The sequence below is a fragment of the Coenobita brevimanus genome, chromosome 102 (genome assembly GCF_032717465.1).
Source record: "Coenobita brevimanus isolate Jiangsu-jjx chromosome 102, ASM3271746v2, whole genome shotgun sequence".
In the NCBI taxonomy this organism is placed as follows: domain Eukaryota; kingdom Metazoa; phylum Arthropoda; class Malacostraca; order Decapoda; family Coenobitidae; genus Coenobita; species Coenobita brevimanus.
Genome location: NC_137055.1, coordinates 4,839,402 through 4,859,138, shown reverse-complemented (window position 1 = coordinate 4,859,138; position 19,737 = coordinate 4,839,402). Strand labels below are relative to the sequence as shown.

At 43.7% G+C, this 19,737-nt stretch overlaps 1 protein-coding gene across 1 annotated transcript in view; it reads right to left on the bottom strand.

Moving 5' to 3' along the window:
- Positions 1 to 382: 382 nt before the first annotated feature.
- LOC145415347 (fat-like cadherin-related tumor suppressor homolog) overlaps positions 383 to 19,737 on the bottom strand; it is a 394,573-nt gene continuing 375,218 nt past the window's right edge. Inside the window, exons 43-44 of the mRNA XM_080284623.1 lie at positions 16,558 to 16,716; positions 383 to 864 (exon numbers count right to left, since the gene is read on the bottom strand). Of these exons, the coding sequence (XP_080140749.1) occupies positions 383 to 864; positions 16,558 to 16,716 (641 nt within the window). The remainder of the gene's footprint in view (positions 865 to 16,557; positions 16,717 to 19,737) is intronic.

Below are 19,737 nucleotides of genomic sequence, written 5' to 3'. Positions count from 1 at the left end.
CTAGTAATGTTTATTATATTTTGTATTCAAGAATAATATCTACATCTGTATTACATGCACCAATCTGTAAATATATATCTATGCACATACTATATCTTGATTATATTTAAATATACTAATTTTCATACAAAAATGTACAGACAAAATAGCATCACTGATTAATCTTTGTGCCCATTTGGAAATGCAAAGCTTACTTGACCACAAGGCACCATCGAAATTATCACTAAACAGCTTATCCACTTTTTGAAGGCATTTTGAAGAGAGTTCCTGGGCAATATAGTGTCAAACCCTTTTATGGTCAACCATTAGGTTGCATGGAATCATTCAGTGATAAATCACCATGCACTGAATTTGAAACTTTCTTCAGAAAATAATAAATTTTTCAGAGATAAACCTCTGAGAGCGAGGTCTGAATGAGCCTGGCAGAGGCTGGTCTGCTTCGAGAATCTTGACCAGTGTGCTGCAGTTCCAAAGAAGCATTATCTAGACCCTCCTCTTTCACCACTGCCAAGAAAGGCACGTCAGATGCCCAACTGCTGTTTTGGTTGAAGCCAGAGTTGATATTGCCCTGGCCTGCGGCCTCCACACTGTTTGTCAGGTCTGGAGATGTGTCAGATTTGGGTGTAGCATCTCCTTCCTTGGTAACCACCGCACTGTACGGTGAGGAGCCATCGAGGGCAGAACCTGTCTTTGAGTTCAGAGAGAGATTCTTAACCAAAAGGTTTTCCTGAAAGCTACAAGGGTCCTCGTCCTCCTCCTCATCATCGTCATCGTCATCTCCCAACTCCTGTGAATCTCTAGCATCAGTGGACACCAAAGCAGTTACAGTATTCTCGTAGCTTCCACGCGCGGCAGCCTCCTTACCTGTCAGTAGAATGGAGAAACACTTTGTTAGTAAACAGTCCACAAATCACAAAGAAAGAATAAGGAAAGTAGTCCTTTCAACATTCTTTGTTTATGCATTGAGTGTTTGCTAAACTGAGTTTATTTTTTCAATAAGCAACCAATGCACATCTTTTTAGCTATAAGTAAAGATAGCATTGCCCTGTTGTTCCTACTTATTTCATAATATTGCTATCTGCGTTATTCGTTGGTCGTGAGTTATAGAAAACAGTACTGTGGTGTCTTCAAGGAAATGCATCAAATGATTGTCTCGGTTCCAATCTCTGCTGTGTAAAGAGCTTTGTGTGTGTGTGTGTGTGTGTGTGTGTGTGTGTGTGTGTGTGTGTGTGTGTGTGTGTGTGTGTGTGTGTGTGTGTGTGTGTGTGTGTGTGTGTGTATTTCTTCCCTATTGCACTGCTTCCCATTAGGTTCAGGTATCAACACGACAAAACAACCACAATGTATTTGATTTCACAGAATGAAACCTAAAAAAAAAAAAATGTTATAACACCCTAGAACACAGCAAACAAAGGATGAGACGATTTTCAAGGACGACTGAAAGGAATGGTACTGGACTGTCCTACTGTCGTTTTCGTGAGTTCATAGGTGGGGACGCTCACCATCCACTTGCTCTTCAGGTGACTCTACAATAAGTGACATCCTAAAATGGTTTCCTGTGAATATTACAACAGACCATTTACGCTGTTAGCTATCGCCAAATGGGTACTTCATGATCTACTTGGTTAAGTCGCTCCAAGCACATGTAGCTATAAGGCCATAACATCGGGTGGATGAGGCTAAAATGACCACATAATACTCAAGTTTTAGCAACTGGTTTCTCTCCCCTGAAATGTATTCACTGACCAGTCTAAACTAGCCGATGCACGCTTCTGAAGGGGAATAAAGAATTGGCCTCTTGCGCGTTTGGGGCAACAAGGAAAGTGCAAGTGTCGATATTGATAATTTCTGTGGTACTGGCACAAATCGCTTTTAAAAACTGTAGATAAATACCACGTGAAAACATCTATCTGTCTATCTATCTATTGCCAGACACCTTAATCCCATACGGGGTGATCACAAACAAATCGCCTCCACGTCGCCCTGTCCCCCGCCATTTCACTGCCCTGCTCCCGACTTACATCCCTTTCATATACATCTCCACTCCATCCCTCCACCTCATCCTTGACCTCCCCCTCCCTCTCTCCCCTCCACCTCACTCACACTCCCCTCGTCAGTCTCTCACCATCCTCTCCACATGGCCAAACCATCTCAATGTGTTTCTTCTAACGCTTCCTATCACATCACATCCACACCACAATGCTCCTTTACATCCTCATTTGTCAGTCTGTCTCTCCAGGTGATTCCACAGGCTTCTCTCAAATAACTCATTCCCACTGCTCTCACTCTTGACTTCTGTCACTCCAACAACGTTCAAGCTTCACTTCCATACGTTAGAGTTGGTATCACAATACTGTCATTTAGTAACTTTTTCACTTCCATGCTCACTTCCCTGTTTCTTATCACTCCTTTCAAGGAACCAGCAACCTTTCTTGCTTGTTGTACCCTTTCAAGCACTTCACCCTCCAAATTTCCATCCTTACTCATCACATTACCCAAGTACTCATACATTTTACATTTCCTCATCATCCAACCTCACTGTACATTCGCTGACTTTACTTCTCTCGAAGACCATAACTTTACTCATCCCTACATTCACTTTTAGATTCCGTATCTTACACACTCTCCCAAACTCATCCACCAAGCCATGCAGCTTCCCTTCGTCTTCATTTAACAACACAGTATCATCTGCAAACAACAGTACAAGGAGTTTCCAAACACTGCCCTCTCTCACTAGGGCCACTCCAGCATCCACAGCCCTGCCTTGTATCTCCTTTATAACCACATCCATGTACGGATTGAACAACCATGGAGACATGACACATCCATGTTTCAACCCGATCTTCAGATAGAAAAATTCACTCAGTTCTCTCCACACGCACTGCAGCCTTATCACCCTCATACATACTCTTCACAACATTCAACAACTTACCATCTACTCCATATATTCTTAATACTTTCCACAATACTTGTCTATCCACCCAGTCATATGCTTTCTCCAAAACCATGAAGGCCGCATACAACTTCTTTCCGTTCTCTAGAAACTTTTCCACTGTTATATCCCAGTCCCGACACTGCCACAAACTTCAACAGCAGTAGTACAGTATAGGAAGGACGCTGCCCAGTGAGTTGTTCTTCCTATGGTCAGCCTTAAGGTGTACAGTAAACAAGATAAGGTGAGGCGAAAATAAACACTGGCTCCTTAAAGTTCACTGTCTTTATTTTCCAAGTAATTCCACTTAATGCTTTTCAATTTCACTGTTCTCACAAGCACTGGAGCTATACACACTTTACCAACTGCTATTACACTTAATGCTCCACAACACTTTACTGTTAGTACACTTAATGCTTGCTAACACTTCTCATCACACAAGTACTGAAAAGAGTCTTCACTGACAGTAATTACACTTAATACACTTCACCGTCTTCTCAAGTTCCAATAATATACAAACTTCAATAACCCGTCACTGTTTGCCACTGTTTTCACAAGAACCAAATATATACAATCTTCACTGACACTGCACTACACTCAAACTGAACCAAAACCGACTGCACATCACTTGCACTGAATTGAAACCCGACTAAAAACTCAAATCAGTCTCTACCTCATCCTTATATAAGCTTGCATTATTCGCGAAACTTCGTGTTTACTCTCGAGGGGCAACAGTTGCCAACTCGGAAACAGACCAAAACATGCAGAGTTTTCTCACATTACATAACACTCTAAATCATTTACCATACGAACTTAAATTACATAATTTAACAAGCAATCACTTAAATAAAACATTATAGAGAAAAAGAGCACAAAAATAAATGAATAATTATGAAATAGCTACGCTAACAAACAACAGGCAAACTGGCAACTCTGACTCGCACCGATACTTACGTTACCAGAAACGTCTCGATGGTACGAGACTACCTAACTGGCAAATCTCCCTTCATAACACTACCCTCTCCCTTGTTTTTTGTCGTCCCGACAAAATTACACAGTATATACAAACATCAACCCTAATCCTAACGAAACATCTAACTATACACAAAATAATCCTTCAACTTATCAGGTCTTCTACCCTGCTTCTGACAATATCCTTGTTCCTCCACACAGTTCACTCCTCCTGGAAGGTCTTGGTCCTCTTCTTGATTTACTTCTTCTCTTGGGGAACTGTCACCATTCTCTTGCACTTCAGCTCCTTGGTCCTCCTCAACATCCTCGGCTGCGGGTGAGCACAACTCCTCGGAGACGTCTCAGCTGAAGTGTTCTGGCCCATGGTACTGCCACAGTCGATTCACGTGCACCACCTTTGGGCGAGACTTCCTGCCTCAACTCGAAGTTTCTACCCTGGTCTGAATATAGCTCTCGTGGCATCCCAAAATGACAGAAAAAATGATCAACCAACACCTGAGCAACAGTCGCAGCCTCTTGATTGACGATGGCATAGGCTTCTGGCCACTTTGTGAAGTAGTCCATGGCAACACATATATACCGGTTTCCTCTCTCAATAAGTGGCAGAGGTCCAGTAATGTCCACCACGACTCTTTCCATCGCTGCACGCACTAGGTACAGCTGGAGAGGGGAACAACCACGTTTCTTGGGTCCCTTCTTGGCACAGCACACATCACAGGCCCAACACCACTCTTCAACATCCTGACACAAGCCAATCCAGTAGAACCTCTGTCGCAGCCGGCTTAGAGTTTTCTTCACTCCCAGGTGCCCACTAGTGATCTGGTTATGGGACTCATCCAAGATCTCGGACTTCATCTTCTTTGGAACCACCAGTTGCCAATATTTGCTGAGGCCATTGGGTGTCTCTCACTGACGCTCCAGTAGCCCACTGTTCAAACGTAGAAGGTCCCACTGACTCTAGTAGCTCTTAGTCGCAGGGCTTAACCTGGAAACTTCTTCCCAAGATAGTCCCACTGTACTCTGCTGCGGCCACTCTAGCACTGGCTGTAAATCTGCATCCTCTTCAGGTCTTCATCTGATGCTGGCCCTGTCATTGCAGTACGGCTGCATTTCTTACCATGATCTTCCTTTTTACTACACTGCCGGCACTCCGGATCACAACACCGATGACTCAGGCTGTCAGCATTGCCATGTACCCGCCCAGGACGGTGTTGCACCTCATAATTGTGCTGGTCTAGCTTCCCGAGGCAGCATACTAGCTGTCCTTCTGGATTCTTTAGCGTTTTCAGCCACCTGAGTGCCGGATGGTCTGTCCTGATGATGAAGTTTGACCCATACAGGTAGGGATGGAAGAAATCAAGGCTCTTCATCATTTCCAAGAGCTCCTTACGGGTCACACAGTAGTTTTGCTCCGGTGGGCTGAGCTTCTTGCTGTAATATGCAACAACATACTCCTTGCCATCCTTCTTCTGTGACAGGACTCCACCAATACCATGGTCACTAGTGTCACAGTCCAAGATAAATGGCTGATTCTGGTCTGGGTATGGCAATACTGGAGAGCTTGCCAATGCATGCTTGAGTTTGTCAAAGGCTTTCTGAGTCTCTGCTGTCCAAGCAAACTTGTGCCTTTTTCTCAACAACTTGTGAAGAGGTGCAGCTATCATTGCAAAGTCTTTGACGAAACGCTGATAGTAGGTGCACAAGCCCAGGAAGCTCCGTAGCTCTCTTGCACAAGTTGGAACTGGCCAGTTTTCCACAGCTGCCACGTTCTCTGGGTCAGTACCGATGCCGCCTTCACCTACAATGTGTCCCAGGTACTTTACTTCCTTCTAAAACAAGTAGCATTTCTTGGGGTTCAGCTTGAGGTGCGCTGCGCGGATCCTGTTCAACACCTCCGACAACCTCTCCAGTTCCTGGTCGAAAGTCTGTCCCAACACAATTACATCATCCAGATAGATCAAAGTCGTCTGCCAGTGCAGGCCTTCAAGTATGTGGGCCATGAGACTTTCAAACGTAGCTTGGGCATTGCATAGGCCAAATGGTGTCACTTTAAACTGCCATAAACCCTGCCCATATGAAAAGGCTGTCTTCTCTTTGTCCTTCTCTGCAACCTTGACCTGATGATATCCTGCCTTCATGTCTAGGGTAGAGAACCACTTTGCACCTGACAGAGCATCCAGGGTGTCATCAATTCTTGGCAAGGGGTATGCATCCTTCACTGTCACTTCATTCAGGGCTTGATAGTCTATACAGCACCTTACTGTGCCATCCTTTTTCCTCACAAGAACCACTGCTGATGCCCATGGACTACTTGCCTTTTCTATTACTCCTTGACTATGGTGATTCTCCATCACCTTTTCCATTTCTTGCCGTTGGGCTGGCGCCATCCTCCGTGCTGGCTGTTTAATCAGGCGGTGATCCCCTATGTCTATACTATGCTCCACAAGATCAGTGCACCCCAGGTCTAGGTCTCCCATGGCAATGGCATCAGCATATTCCGTCAGCAGCTGCCTCAACTTTAGCACTTGTGAACCATCCAGGCATTGACAACTCCTTGAGAAGAGGTCTTGTAGGTGGTCTGGCACGTACCCGTCTTCCATGACTGTGCTCCTTTTGCAGGCCTTCCTCTGATGCCACTCAGGGTCCACAGCCTGGTAGTCCCACAATTTCTCCCTCGTGGATCTTCTGTGGCTCACGGGAGAAATGGCCACCACAACCGGCACTTCATCTGCACCTGGCTCCACCAGCGTTCTCTCCACCATCACCCCGGCCTTCGTCTTGTACTGTACATCAGGCCCCACTATGCCTATACAGCTGTCAAAAGAGCCACTCACCTTACACTGAAGCAACAGTTCTGATTTTGGGGGTATCACTGTAGTATGAAGCGCTCTCACCTCGCCACCAGAACTGGTACATTTCGCTGCTGTAACGGGAACCAACCTTCCCCGAACCTTCATCTTCGTGGAGCAGAAGTCCAGCTCACATCCCATGGACATCAGGTAGTCCAGACCAGAAGGCAAGGATCCTCCATGTCTGCTAAGTAGACTGGTAGAGTAGCCTCTCGCCCTGCCACTTCAATCTGGACATCCAGGGGTCCCCTCAGTTCTGCAGTGCCCAGTTACGCCACACAGTTGTTCTGATGACTCGGGCAGATACCGATGATTTAACACGTCAGGCCTCACAAAAGTCTGCCCTGAGGCTGAATCAATCACCAAGGAACGCTTCTTTCCGTCTATCTTTCTGTCTATTCGGACACTATCAACTGCCGTCCTCTTGCTTTTTCTTGGTGGTGGGGCTACTTGGGAAGAGCTGGGTGGTGGTTGCCCCTTCACACCAGCCTCCGCTAGTTTCCCGCTTCTTTCTGGTCTTCTGCAACCTTCTTCTTATCATCCTTTTTCTTCTTCGGACACTCGGAATTGAAGTGTCCCACCTCACTACATGTCCAACACTCTTTTACAGCTGAAGATTTCCTCACACTGCTCTGTTCTTGCTCTTCCTTCCATTTGTGACAATCCTCCTTCTTGTACCCTGACTTCCCACAGTACCAGCAGCCTCCTCCGGTCTTCTCCTGTTCCCTCTTCCACTTGTAGCAGTCCTCTTTTCTGTGTCCTGGCTTTTCACAGTACCAGCAACTTCCCTCAAATTTTTCCTTTTCACATACATGCCCCTTTCTTGCCTTGAATCCTGCACTATGACCTGCCTGAAAGGTGGATGTACTGGACCTGATGTAGGACTCAAATTCTAGAGCCCTGGCTAGCACTTCTTGCATGCTTCTTGGTTGTGCCTGCTTCACTTGCACTTTCAACTCTCCACTATCATGAGCATCGATGAACTGGTCCCTCACGAGAATAGCCAACAGGTTAGGTGCTGCTCCAGGGTACACCTTATATGCCATACTCTCCAGGTCATGAGCAAGCTGCTGTAGGGATTCTCCTCGAGACAGTACACAGCTCCGAAATCTTGCTCTATAAACCTCAGTCTGGTAGGTGGTTCCATATCTGCACTCCAGCACTTCTATTAGGGACTGATAACTGTTCCTCACCATGACTGACATCTGGCCCAGAATTTCCAGCTAGTAGCAAGCTGCACTGCCCTCTGCCTATCTTCCCAACCATTCTGATCTGCAAGTAACTCAAACTGTGCATGGTAAGCTTCCCAAGATACTCTACCATCAAATTCCTTAGGTTTCTTTTTAATTGGACCCCATTATAGCCATGCACTTCACTAGTTGGGGTCTAAAAACTGGGGCATCTTAATTAAGATCAGGACTTAAAATTTCTGCACTCTGATTATTCAACCCTGTAATGCTACCTTTAGATGCCTGGGATCCGTAAAGATTCACCATACACTGTCCATTCCCTTCATATGCTCCCTGTACACTAACCTGAGGCTCAGCAGTGCAATATTTCTCTACAAGCTCAATTTTCACACTAATTATTTTCGCATGGTCGACTACATGCTTCAAATGGTTATCTACATGCTGTCTGCACTCTATCACAATTCCCTCACTAATCTTCAGCTGGTTGTCCACATGCTGTTTGCACTCAGTCATATTATTGCTTACCTCATACTTCTGCTGCAGTAGCTCAGCATATAGCCTACCTCCTCCTTCAATTGTTCCTGTTCTTCCTTCACTTCCCCCATGAAAGCAGCTAGATGTTCTTGCATCCTCAGCTGTAATTCCCTCTGTTGCTCTTGTAATGCCTCCTGAAGCTGTTCATATCGTTCTTTCTGTTCTTCGTTCTGTACCTGCAATTGTTCTTTGATTTCTTGCTTTTGTGCCTGAAATTGTTTTTTGTTTTTTTGTTCTTCACGTTGGGCCTGTAACTGTGCTTGGAGTTGTTTCTGTCCTTCACTCTGTGTCTCTAGTTTTTCACTCTGTGCCTGTATTAGCTTCACGATTGTCGCCAGGGAAATTTCCTCCTCCTGCCCAGCTCGAGACCTTATCTTCACACCTTCCGCTTCCATGTCGAAGGTTAGACTCACTGCTGCCCTGAAATAATAATCCCACACTCCTGACACCAGTGTTACGTCCCAGTCCCCACACTTCCACAGGCTCCAACAGCAGTAGTACAGTATAGGAAGGACGTTGCACTGTGAGTTGTTCTTCCTATGGTCAGCCTTAAGATGTACAGTAAACATGATCAGCTGAGGCGAAAATAAACACTGGCTCCTTAAAGTTCACTGTCTTTATTTTCCAAGTAATTCCACTTAATGCTTTTCAATTTCACTGTTCTCACAAGAACTGGAGTTATACACACTTTACCAACTGCTATTACACTTAATGCTCCACAACACTTTACTGTTAGTACACTTAATGCTTGCTAACACTTCACTTATTACACAAGTACTGAAAATAATATTCACTGACAGGAATTACACTTAATACACTTCACTGTCTTCTCAAGTTCCAATGATAAACAAACTTCAATAACAAGGTCACTGTTTGCCACTGTTTTCACAAGTATCAAAAATATACAATCTTCACTGAAACTGACACTGCACTACACTCAAACTAAACCAAAATCGACTGCACTTCACTCACACTGAACTGAAACCCGACTAAAAACTCAAAACAGTCTCTACCCCAAGCTTGCATTATTCGCAAAACTTCGTGTTTACTCTCGAGGGGCAACAGTTGCCAACTCGGAAACAGCCCAAAAGATGCAGAGTTGTCTTACATTACATAACACTCTAAATCATTTACCATACGAACTTAAACTACATAATTTAACAAAGCAATCACTTAAAAAAAACATTATAGAGAAAAAGAGCACAAAAATAAATGCATCTACAAGAAGACCCGCCGACATGTCATAAAAATACCCCCGCTAATACCAATAAACCAGTCCTGTATGAGACAGCCCTAGCATGTATTCAATATGGACGGTGGGTGTTAGCGCCGAAGTGGTGACATGTGAGGTGTATGGTATGTAGGAGGACTGCTGGGCCTTGATAGCAGGCTGGAAGCCTATGCCCAGAGTCGGACACATAAAAAAAAAATATAAAAAAAATAATAATTTATGAAACAGCTACACTCACAAACAACAGGCAAACTAGCAACTCTGACTCGTACCGATACTTACGTTACCAGAAACGTCTCGATGGTAGGAGACTACCTAACTGGCAAATCTCACTTCATAACACCACAAAAGATATAAGAATGCATATCTGATCTGCACAACCTCTTCCCTTCCTTAAGTCTCCCAGTTCTTCTCCAACTAATTCCTCTGTTATTTTCCTAACTCTGTCAATAAGTATCCTATCATATACTTTTCCTATCGCACTAAGAAGACAAATGCCCCTATGATTACCACATGCTTCTTTTCCCCCTTTCTCTTTGTACAAGGGAATAATTATACCTGACTTCCAATCCTCCGGGAGTCTACCTTCCTCCCAGGCCAATCTGCACATCTTCCACATCCATTCTACTACTATCTCTCCCCCATGCTTCAGCATTTCACCACACTACTCCATCAATTCCTGGGACTTTCCCCATTTTGACTTTCTTCATTGCTTCCACACCTTCAATCCTACTGATTTCTTCCTGTCTTCTCACATCCCTCCTTCTTCCAGCCATTCCCCAGCCACTTCTACTTGCATTACTTTCATTCTCTGTGTTCAAGAATTCTTTAAAGTGTTCTCTCCATCTGCTCACTTTTTCTCCCTTCTCAACTAGTAATCTACCATTTTTATCTTTCACTCCCCTACTAACTTCACTGCCACCCTGTCTAAGTTTCTTTACCTCTTTCCAGAACATTTTCTTACAGTCCCTCCACTTTACACTCAAATGCCTTCCAAATTCCTCAACCACTCTCTTCTTACTCTCTCTTACTGATATTTTCATCTCTCTCCCTGTCTACATATAACTCTCTCTTCTGTCTCTCAACTTCTTCCACGCCCCTATTTCCCATCCATTCATTATTTGCATTCTTCTTTTGTGCCACAGCCTGTCTCACCTCTTCATTCCACCATGCTGTTCATTGTACCCCCTTTCGTCTTCTCTTCATCCCACACACCGCCTCACTTGCTTCATATATTTCTTCCGAAAATATCTTGCACAAACCTTCCACGTCCTTCATCTGTACCAATTCATATTTACACAGTCGTTCCTCCACTTCTCTCTTATATTCTGCCTTTTTCTCATCCTCTTGTAACCTTTCCACTCTCCTTGCATCTACTCCTTCCTCCCATCTTTCCCTTCTTCTATTTCTCCATTTTACTTGGACCTTGATTCTGACCACCCCTTGGTGGTGGTCAGAAAGTCCTCTCCCCCAAACTCTATATGCTCTTGAATCCACTACACATCTTTGCAACGTTTCGTCCACACACATGTAGTCAATCATTGCTTTCCTTTCATTCAGTTCACCACCCACCCTTCTCATCACTCACTATTATACCTGTGGATCATTTTGTGCCTGAAGAGGGTATTGGGTATCACCAACTCCCTCCCGGGACAAATGTCCACTAAAGCACTGCCATTCTCATCTATCTCAGCAGGCACACCCCACTCACCAGCTACTCCATCCACCTTTACATTCCCTACTTTACAATTTATTTCACTATTCATATCACCATAACAAACAAAGGATGAGGTGATATTCCTGGACGACTGAAAGGAGTGGTATTGGTCTGTCCTACTGCCGTTTTCGTGAGTTCATAGGTGGGGATGCTTACCATCCACTCGCTCTTCAGGTGACTCTACAATCAATGACATGCCAAAATGGTTTCCTGTGAATGTTACCACAGACTACTTACGTTGTTGGATATTGCCAAATGGATACTTCGTGATCTACTTGGTTAAGTCGTTCCAACCGCATGTAGCTATAAGGTCTTAACATCGGGTGGGTGGATGAGGCTAAAATTACCACATAATACTCAAGTTTTAGCAACTGCTTTCTCCCCCTTGAAATGTATTCACTGACCAGGCTACACTAGGGGATGCACACTTCTGAAGGGGAATAATGAATTGGCCTCTTGTGCATTTGGGGATACAAGGAAGTTGAAAATGTGTTAGGAATCTACATTATCACAGTGCAACTCATAACAGACAGCAACATAGATGTGTAGTCTTATCAAAGTGCAACTCATAATAGATAGCAACATAGATATGTAGTCTTAAAAACACGATAATCAAGCTAGGTGTGGGAAAGGAAATGTGTTTGCAAGATTACAGTAAAGGAATGCTGGATGTGCATAGGAAATGCTACATACACACAGACCCACACAAGCTTCTAGAACCCGTACATATGTCCAGTATACATGACACAAGCTCTCCGACACAAGAAAGGAGGAATTAGACATGCAGAATGAGGCTAGCTACAGGGGCGAGAGGTTGTAGAGAGAGAGAGAGAGAAGAGGGGTCCAGCGAGAACTTAGCTAGCATATATATGCTCCAGTGTAATACACAGTGTTCAACTTGAACTTTCACTTTGGAGGTAATAAACTGCAATCAAGACCCAGTATCTATCTTTAACGTCTCCTGTCACCAACTACAAATGAACTGAAGGTACTTCCTTACCTATTTACTCGTCCACAACTATTATAATCAATCTCAAGACTCACAAATGTCGATATTGATAATTTTTGTGGTATTGGCACAATTTGCTTTTGAAATACTGTAGATGAATACTGCATCAAAAAAGCTGTCATAATATCAAGCACTTGATGAACAATGTTATCCTTCACTTTAGCTGTAAATAAGGAAAGTGATCTACCGAAGACCACCTATCTTTTCACAGTATTTGAGATACTGCGTATTATTTTCTATTTTTACGAACAAACTGAAGCATAACATTGTGCACCAAGCGCTTGTTATTATGCCAAAGCTACTTTTATACCCCCTGGGGGTAGGGGGTTTCAAAAATACTCCCCCAGTATCCCTGCTTGTCATATGAGGTGACTAAAAGGGTTGGTGGTGGGTTAGTGCTCCACCCCGTAAAAAGAACTAAGTAAACAAGCGAATAAAGCACCTCGGACCAGGACGGACCATATGTTGACGACTAAGGAACGGACAAAGGATATTCTAAGGGTGGGAGCATAGAATGTGAGAGGAGTGAATGATGAAGTGAAAGAGAGAGAGACTGTTCAGGGGCCTGAGGATGCAAGAGGGGATATATGTGGACTGACTGAAACTAAATGGAAAGGTGAAAGGGTTAGAGAATGGGAATACGGTTTCGGAATATGTGTGGGAGTTAATGACAATGAGAGGGCAAGAAAGGGAGTATGTCTGATGATAAGCAAGAAGTGGAGGGAGAATGTAAAAGAGTATGGAACAGTGGGTGCAAGGATTGTATGGATGAGGATGAAAGTAGGTATACAAGCGTGGGCGATTGTATGTGTGTATGCGCCGACAGAGGACAGAGTGGCAAGAGTGAAAGATGGGATTTGGGCAAGTGTAGAAGCATGTGTGGACAAATCTGAGAGGAGCGAGACAGTGTTTTTGAGTGGAGACATGAATGGCAAAGTTGGGAATGTACGAGTGGATGTAGTGTTGGTCACTGGGGTGTGCCAACTGAAGTAGATGGGAATGGTAGTGCTTTGGTGGACGTCTGTGCTGGTAAGGAGCTGGCAATAGCTAACACCTACTTTCGGCATAAGATGATCCACAGGTATACATGAAGAGTCATGAGGAGGATGGATGGTGAAGCTATTGAACAAAAGGCATTGATAGATTACGTGTGTGTGAATGAGCGAATGAGAAGACAAGTGCTTGACGCAAGAGTGTGGAGAGGATAGGGTAATGGACTCTTGGACCATCACTTAGTAATGGCCAAGGTAAGGCTGGAAAGAAAATGGTTGAAGAGACGAAGGGGAAGACAGGAGAAAACAGCTCCTATGAGAAAAGTGGAGAAGTTGCAAGATAGTGAGAAAATGACAGAGTATAAGAGCATAGTGGAAGAAAGATTGGGAAGGTATGAGTTAAAGCAGATGGAAGGGGCGGAAGACGAATGTAAAATATTCATAGAAGAGATAGACGCAGCATTTGAGGTGATTTGTGGAGTGAGGAGGAGATGCAGAGGTGTGCAAGGGACAGCATGGTGGAATGGTGAGGTGAAACGGCCTGTGGAACAAAAGAAGAAGGCATATAGTGAGTGGCTAGCGAGTAGAAGTAGGGGAGAAGATGAGAGAGAGAAGAGAGAGGTATATGTAAGCAGGAGAAGGGAGGTGAAGAGAGTGGTGAAGGAGAGTAAGAAGAAAGTGGATGAAGAGTTTGGGAGGAATCTGAGTGTGAAATGGAGGGAGAGTAAGAAATTGTTTTGGAAGAAGGTAAAGAAAGTATGCCAGTGTGAAAGGGGTAATAGTAGGGGAGTGAAAGATAATAGATTGTTGGCTGAGAAGAGAGAGATATTGAGGAGATGGAAAGAGCACTTTGAGGATTTGTTGAATGTAGAGAGTGAAAGTAGTGCAAGTATAAGTGGCTGGAGAATGGCTGGGAGAAGAAGAGATGAGAGGGGGTAGAAAGAGATCAGTAGGGAGGAAGTAGTGGAAGCAATGAAGAACATCAAGTTGGGAAAGGCCCCAAGAATTGATGAAGTGTGTGGTGAAATGCTGAGGTATGGGGATGATATTGTTGTGGAGTGTATATGGAAGTTGTGTAGATTGGCATGGGGAGAGGGAAGGGTTCCAGGGGACTGGAAATCAGGTATAATTATTCCTTTATACGAAGGAAAAAGGAAGAGAGCAGTATGTGGTAACATAGGGGTATTTACCTTCTTAGTGTGACTGGAAAAATATGTGGTGGAATACTCATTGATAGGGTTAGGCATATGACAGAGGAGCTAGCCGGGGAAGAACAAGGGGGATTTAGGAAGGGAAAAGGGTGTGTAGATCAGATATTTGTTCTAAGATTATTAGTGAAGAAGTATCTAGAGAAGGGAAAGAAAGTGTATATTGCCTTCATGGACTTGGAGAAAGAATATGACAGGATAGATAGGCAAGGTATGTGGAAGGTATTAAGAATATATGGAGTGGAGGGGAAATTGCTGAGTGCTGTGAAGAGTATGTACGAAGGAGCTAGGGCTACGGTGCGAGTGGATGATGAGCCGAGTTCTTTTATCTCAATGTGAGGCTGAAACAGGGTTGTGTGATGTCTCCATGGCTGTTTAATATATACATGGATGGGGTTGTAAAGGAGGTGCAAGGTAGGACAGTGGATGTGGGGTGCCTCTAATGAATGAGGGTGAGATTTGGAAGATTTCGGTGTTGCTGTTTGCTGATGATACAGTACTGTTGAGTGAAGATGAATGGGAATTGCAAGGTTTGGTGAATGAATTTGGGACAGTGTGTAGGAGGAGGAATCTGAAAGTTAATGTAAACAAGCGTAAAGTTATGGCGTTTGAGGGAAATGAAGTCACAGAATGCACAGTGAGGTTGGATGGTGAGAATATGGAGAATGTGAGTGCATTCAAGTACTTGGGTAGTATGATGAGTAAGGATGGAACTTTGGGGGATGAAGTGCTTGATAGGGTACAGCAGGGAAGGAAGGTTGTTGGTTCACTGAAAGCAGTGATGAGAAATAGGGAGGTGAGTATGGAATTTAAGAAGTCACTGCATGATAGTATTGTGATCCCTACCCTGACGTATGGAAGCGAGGCATGGACCTTGCAAAGGGGGAACAAGTCAAGAGTGAGAGCAGTGCAAATGAGTTACTTGAGAGGAGCATGTGGAGTGACATGGAGGGACAGGTTGACGAATGAAGAAGTGAAGGAACGTTGTGGGGTGGATGTGGATGTGGTTAAGAAGATTAGGAGAAATACACTGAGGCAGTTTGGACATGTGGAGTGAATGGAGAATGAAAGACTGACTGAGAGGGTTTATGTAGGTGAGGTGGAGGGAGGAAGTGGGAGGGGAAGACCGAGGATGAGGTGGAGGGATGGAGTTGAGAGATATATGAGGAAGGGGAGAGTGAGTTGGGGGGAGGGTAGTCAAATGGAGGTGGTTTGGACATGTGGAGAGAATGGAGGATGAAAGACTGACTACGAGGGTGTATGTAGGCGAGGTGGCGGGAGGGAGTGGGAGGGGAAGACCGAGGATGAGGTGGGGGGATGGAGTTGAGAGGTATATGACGGAGAGGGGAGTGAGTTGGGGGGAGGGTAGTCAAATGGTGGGTGACAGAGCAACTTGGAGACGTTTTGTCTGCGGCCACCCTTTGCTGGATTAGGGCGTCTGGCTATAGATAGGTACTTTTATACATTATCTGTATAATTTAAACATATTTTCTAATAATACTATGGAAATTGCCAATTTCGAGGTAACCATATTTTTTGTAGCCCAAAACTCGCATGTGGTCAACTGGATGATGGCTGGCTGAATGCAGGGATGGATTTTATATTACCATACACCACAAAGCTAAGTACGCTGGATAGCGATGTCGCCGAAGGAAAAATGTAATGGGAAGAATATGGCAAGTTACCATGAAAACGTAAAAACAGGTTATCGATAATCAGTTTAGTTGGAAAGAAACTAAAGAGTTTAAAAACTCCCTGATCTCTTGGTATTTTTTGTTCCGTTTCTTTGGTTTTCTCTCTCTCTCTCTCTCTCTCTCTCTCTCTCTCTCTCTCTCTCTCTCTCTCTCTCTCTCTCTCAGACACAGTTAATTAGTTTCATTACCGTGACAGCCTACTGTAGTTTACACACATCCACACACCGACCTGACCGTGGAAGGCGCGCTGCGATGGATGGCTGACCGAAGGTGGTGAGAGGCGGCTGGTCCTGAGCGGGCAGCAGCAGCAGATCTGGCGTGACGGCGGCATCAGCACAAGGAAGCAACGGCTGAGACCTGGGCATCTCCCACTGATCCACGCGGCAGACTGATAGTGTGTGAGGGATATTTAGGTTATTACCAGGGGTGAATTAAGTACATGATAATTAGAAAGGAGATGGTTACTTGGAAAATTATACCAGCTACAGATCAGACAGGAAGCAGCGACGCAATGGACGCACAATACTGCACAATAGACAGGATTTTTGCTGCTATTTCAGGATTCGCATGAACTTCCTATAGGTATGAAGCATGGAAATGATAACTTCAGTTGTGTTTCGTCCCAACTATATTGTAACGAAAAGCTTTTATCACAGCCGGATTAGAACTCCCCCCCCCCTCTCTCTCTCTCTCTCTCTCTCTCTCGCTAGCTAGACACCTTTGGTAATCCCAGAAGAGCTGATCACAAACGAATCACCTCCATGTCGACCTGGCCGCCATCAGGTAACCCTTTCCCCAACTCACACACCCCTCTCACATGTACGAGTAAATCCATCCCATCCTTTTCATCTCATTCTTGGTCTCTCTTTCCCCTTCCCGCTCCACCTCACTCACATACACTTTCCTAGTCAGTCTTCATTTTCTATCCATCTTCTTGACTCTTCCCCTGCCCAAACACTGTGAAAGGCGCTCCTGCAAACCTATTTGTATCCCATCTTTCTACAGTACAACTCCATTCAAGCTCTCAATAACGCACAATTACTAGACGACTTACCTTCACATCTTTCTTGACTCTGTTGTTATCCGGTCCATTTTACGTATCTTATTTACAGCAGGGGCAAATTTGGGGGAGGTCAGTTGTCTGTACTAACAAAAAGGATGGGTTTATTTTTTTCTTCTGACGATATGGAAAAATTTACGAAAGGGCTTCAGAAGGGAGAGTCTCTGCTTTTGCTACTGATTTAGCATATACTCCTATAACTTTTAACCTCTTCACCTTCGGTACAGTGACGTCTTTAGTTTCACTCACTTACGCATGGTATTTATTATTATTATTATTATTATTATTATTATTATTATTATTATTATCGGATAGTTATAAAGAAAATACAATACGTGGCGGAAACCATTTGGCCTATCAGATGGAGCCAGGATTTCGTGGGCATGAATGATGAGTGAATGGAAGCGTGGCCCACTGAAATGGGTAAACCTTGGCTATCTGGACGCCGCTACGCCTCACCCTGCCCTAGGGTGGGAAAGGAGGTCCGGATGATGATTATTATTACACAATCTACACAATTGTATTCGACTAAAGGAAGATATCTTGTGTTGAAGGAATCAACTTGGGCTATGTTTGCCTCTCTACTTCGAAGAAATAAAATCGTCTACAGACAGCATGAAAAAAAAAAAACGGATAATGGTGTCCACACTTGAAAGTGTGGAACATGTTCCAGCAAGCAAGCTAGCTGTTGCTATTTTCGCTCTCCAGCGATGCACTAAGGTTCCCTGCAGCTTTAATAATTTCCGTGATGACTCAGGTTTGTTCTCAAAAATGGCATTCTTTGCTATATTTCAGCAAAATGGTGCATGAATTTTGAGAGAGAAAAAAAAAAGTCACTTAAATAACAAACATGATAGTATACAAACTTTCCTCTAATGTGAAAGATCCACTGGAGCCTTAAGAGTTTCAGATTTTTTTTTTTTTTTTTTTTTTTTTTGAGGGGGAGGGGGTTCAACATCATAGTGGTGAATACTGTTAAACATCACAAAGGTAGCGCTAATTACTTTTTCATGAGCTTTCCATCAAGTCCATAGGTTCGCGGTAATTTTAGTCATATCAAAGATAACCCCTTCGATATTTTTACGTTTTATTTATTTATTCCTACAGTTGCAGGACGACTTAATTCAACTTAGTAGACCTCACAGGTAATTTAGGTCAAAGGTGTCCACGTTTGAAGGTGTGGATTGTGTTCCAGGGAGAGCAAGTTTGCTAATGTCATCTCAGTTTCCCAACGAAGTGCGTAGGTTCGCTGCATCATTAACAGTTTCTTATACTGCACATTGCTGTTGTTCTCGCCATCCTTCTTCTTCTTTCGCGTGAGCGAGCGCAGCGAGCGAGGCGATGTTTAAACTACATTCAGCTGAGAAATCAGCGGCCTGACACAACCCGGCCCAGCCAACACGACACGGCCCGACCGCGATGGTTTTCAGAGGCTAATAACTTTTCTACTATATGGGATAGAGAATAGGTATTTTCAGCAGGTAGCAGATACATTCAATAAATTTAGTTTTTTGCTATACGTTTACTCATGAGACAAAAGAAACCTCTTGAAATCCCAGCTTTTCAAGGGAATGTACCGAGGGCTTCAATTGACATTCTCCAATGTGAAATAAAATAAAATAGATTTCCTGTTCTAACACTATGTTTCTTACATGAATTCTAACAATTAAATGTCGGATATTACGCTCCTAATTTTACATGAACGTTTTTTCTATGTTTAGGAGGTGAAATCAGCAAGGTTAATCACCCCATTTCTGTGTTTCATTATTCGATCAATAGCCAAGTGTTTACCGATGCAGTTCATTGACACGGCAAGTCCATAGCAGAGAACTAAACATTGTGCATGTGATAAATGCTACAGCACTTCGCTATATGCACGTCCGGAGAGAAAACGTTAGAGAGAGAAAACATTGAGAAAATAAATATTTTAGCTCAATTATTCTCCTGTTATTGTTGAAATACCTCACCAAAAGTGATAAAAATTTATACTAACATGAAATTATGATGATGGGCATATGTACAAATGCTCGCTCGCTCATCACGCGCTACAAAGTGCACTTTGCTGACACCAGTGTTCTTATTTGCTCACTTCATTCACTCGCTGGAACCATGAACACTATCCAGTGTGTACACTTTTATCTTTAACTGAAACTGTATGCTAGTTGCGAGGAATATACAGTAGTGCAAAAGACGTCATCATAGTGAAGGGGTTGATATTACTGCCAACAGATAATCTTATTCTGGTTAACGAAGACACTAAGAAACAAGTGGTGCCAGGCACAACAAACCTTGCCCAACAACAGTTATTTTATTCCTGTTAAATACTGACCCGTTCCTGCCAGTTAATGT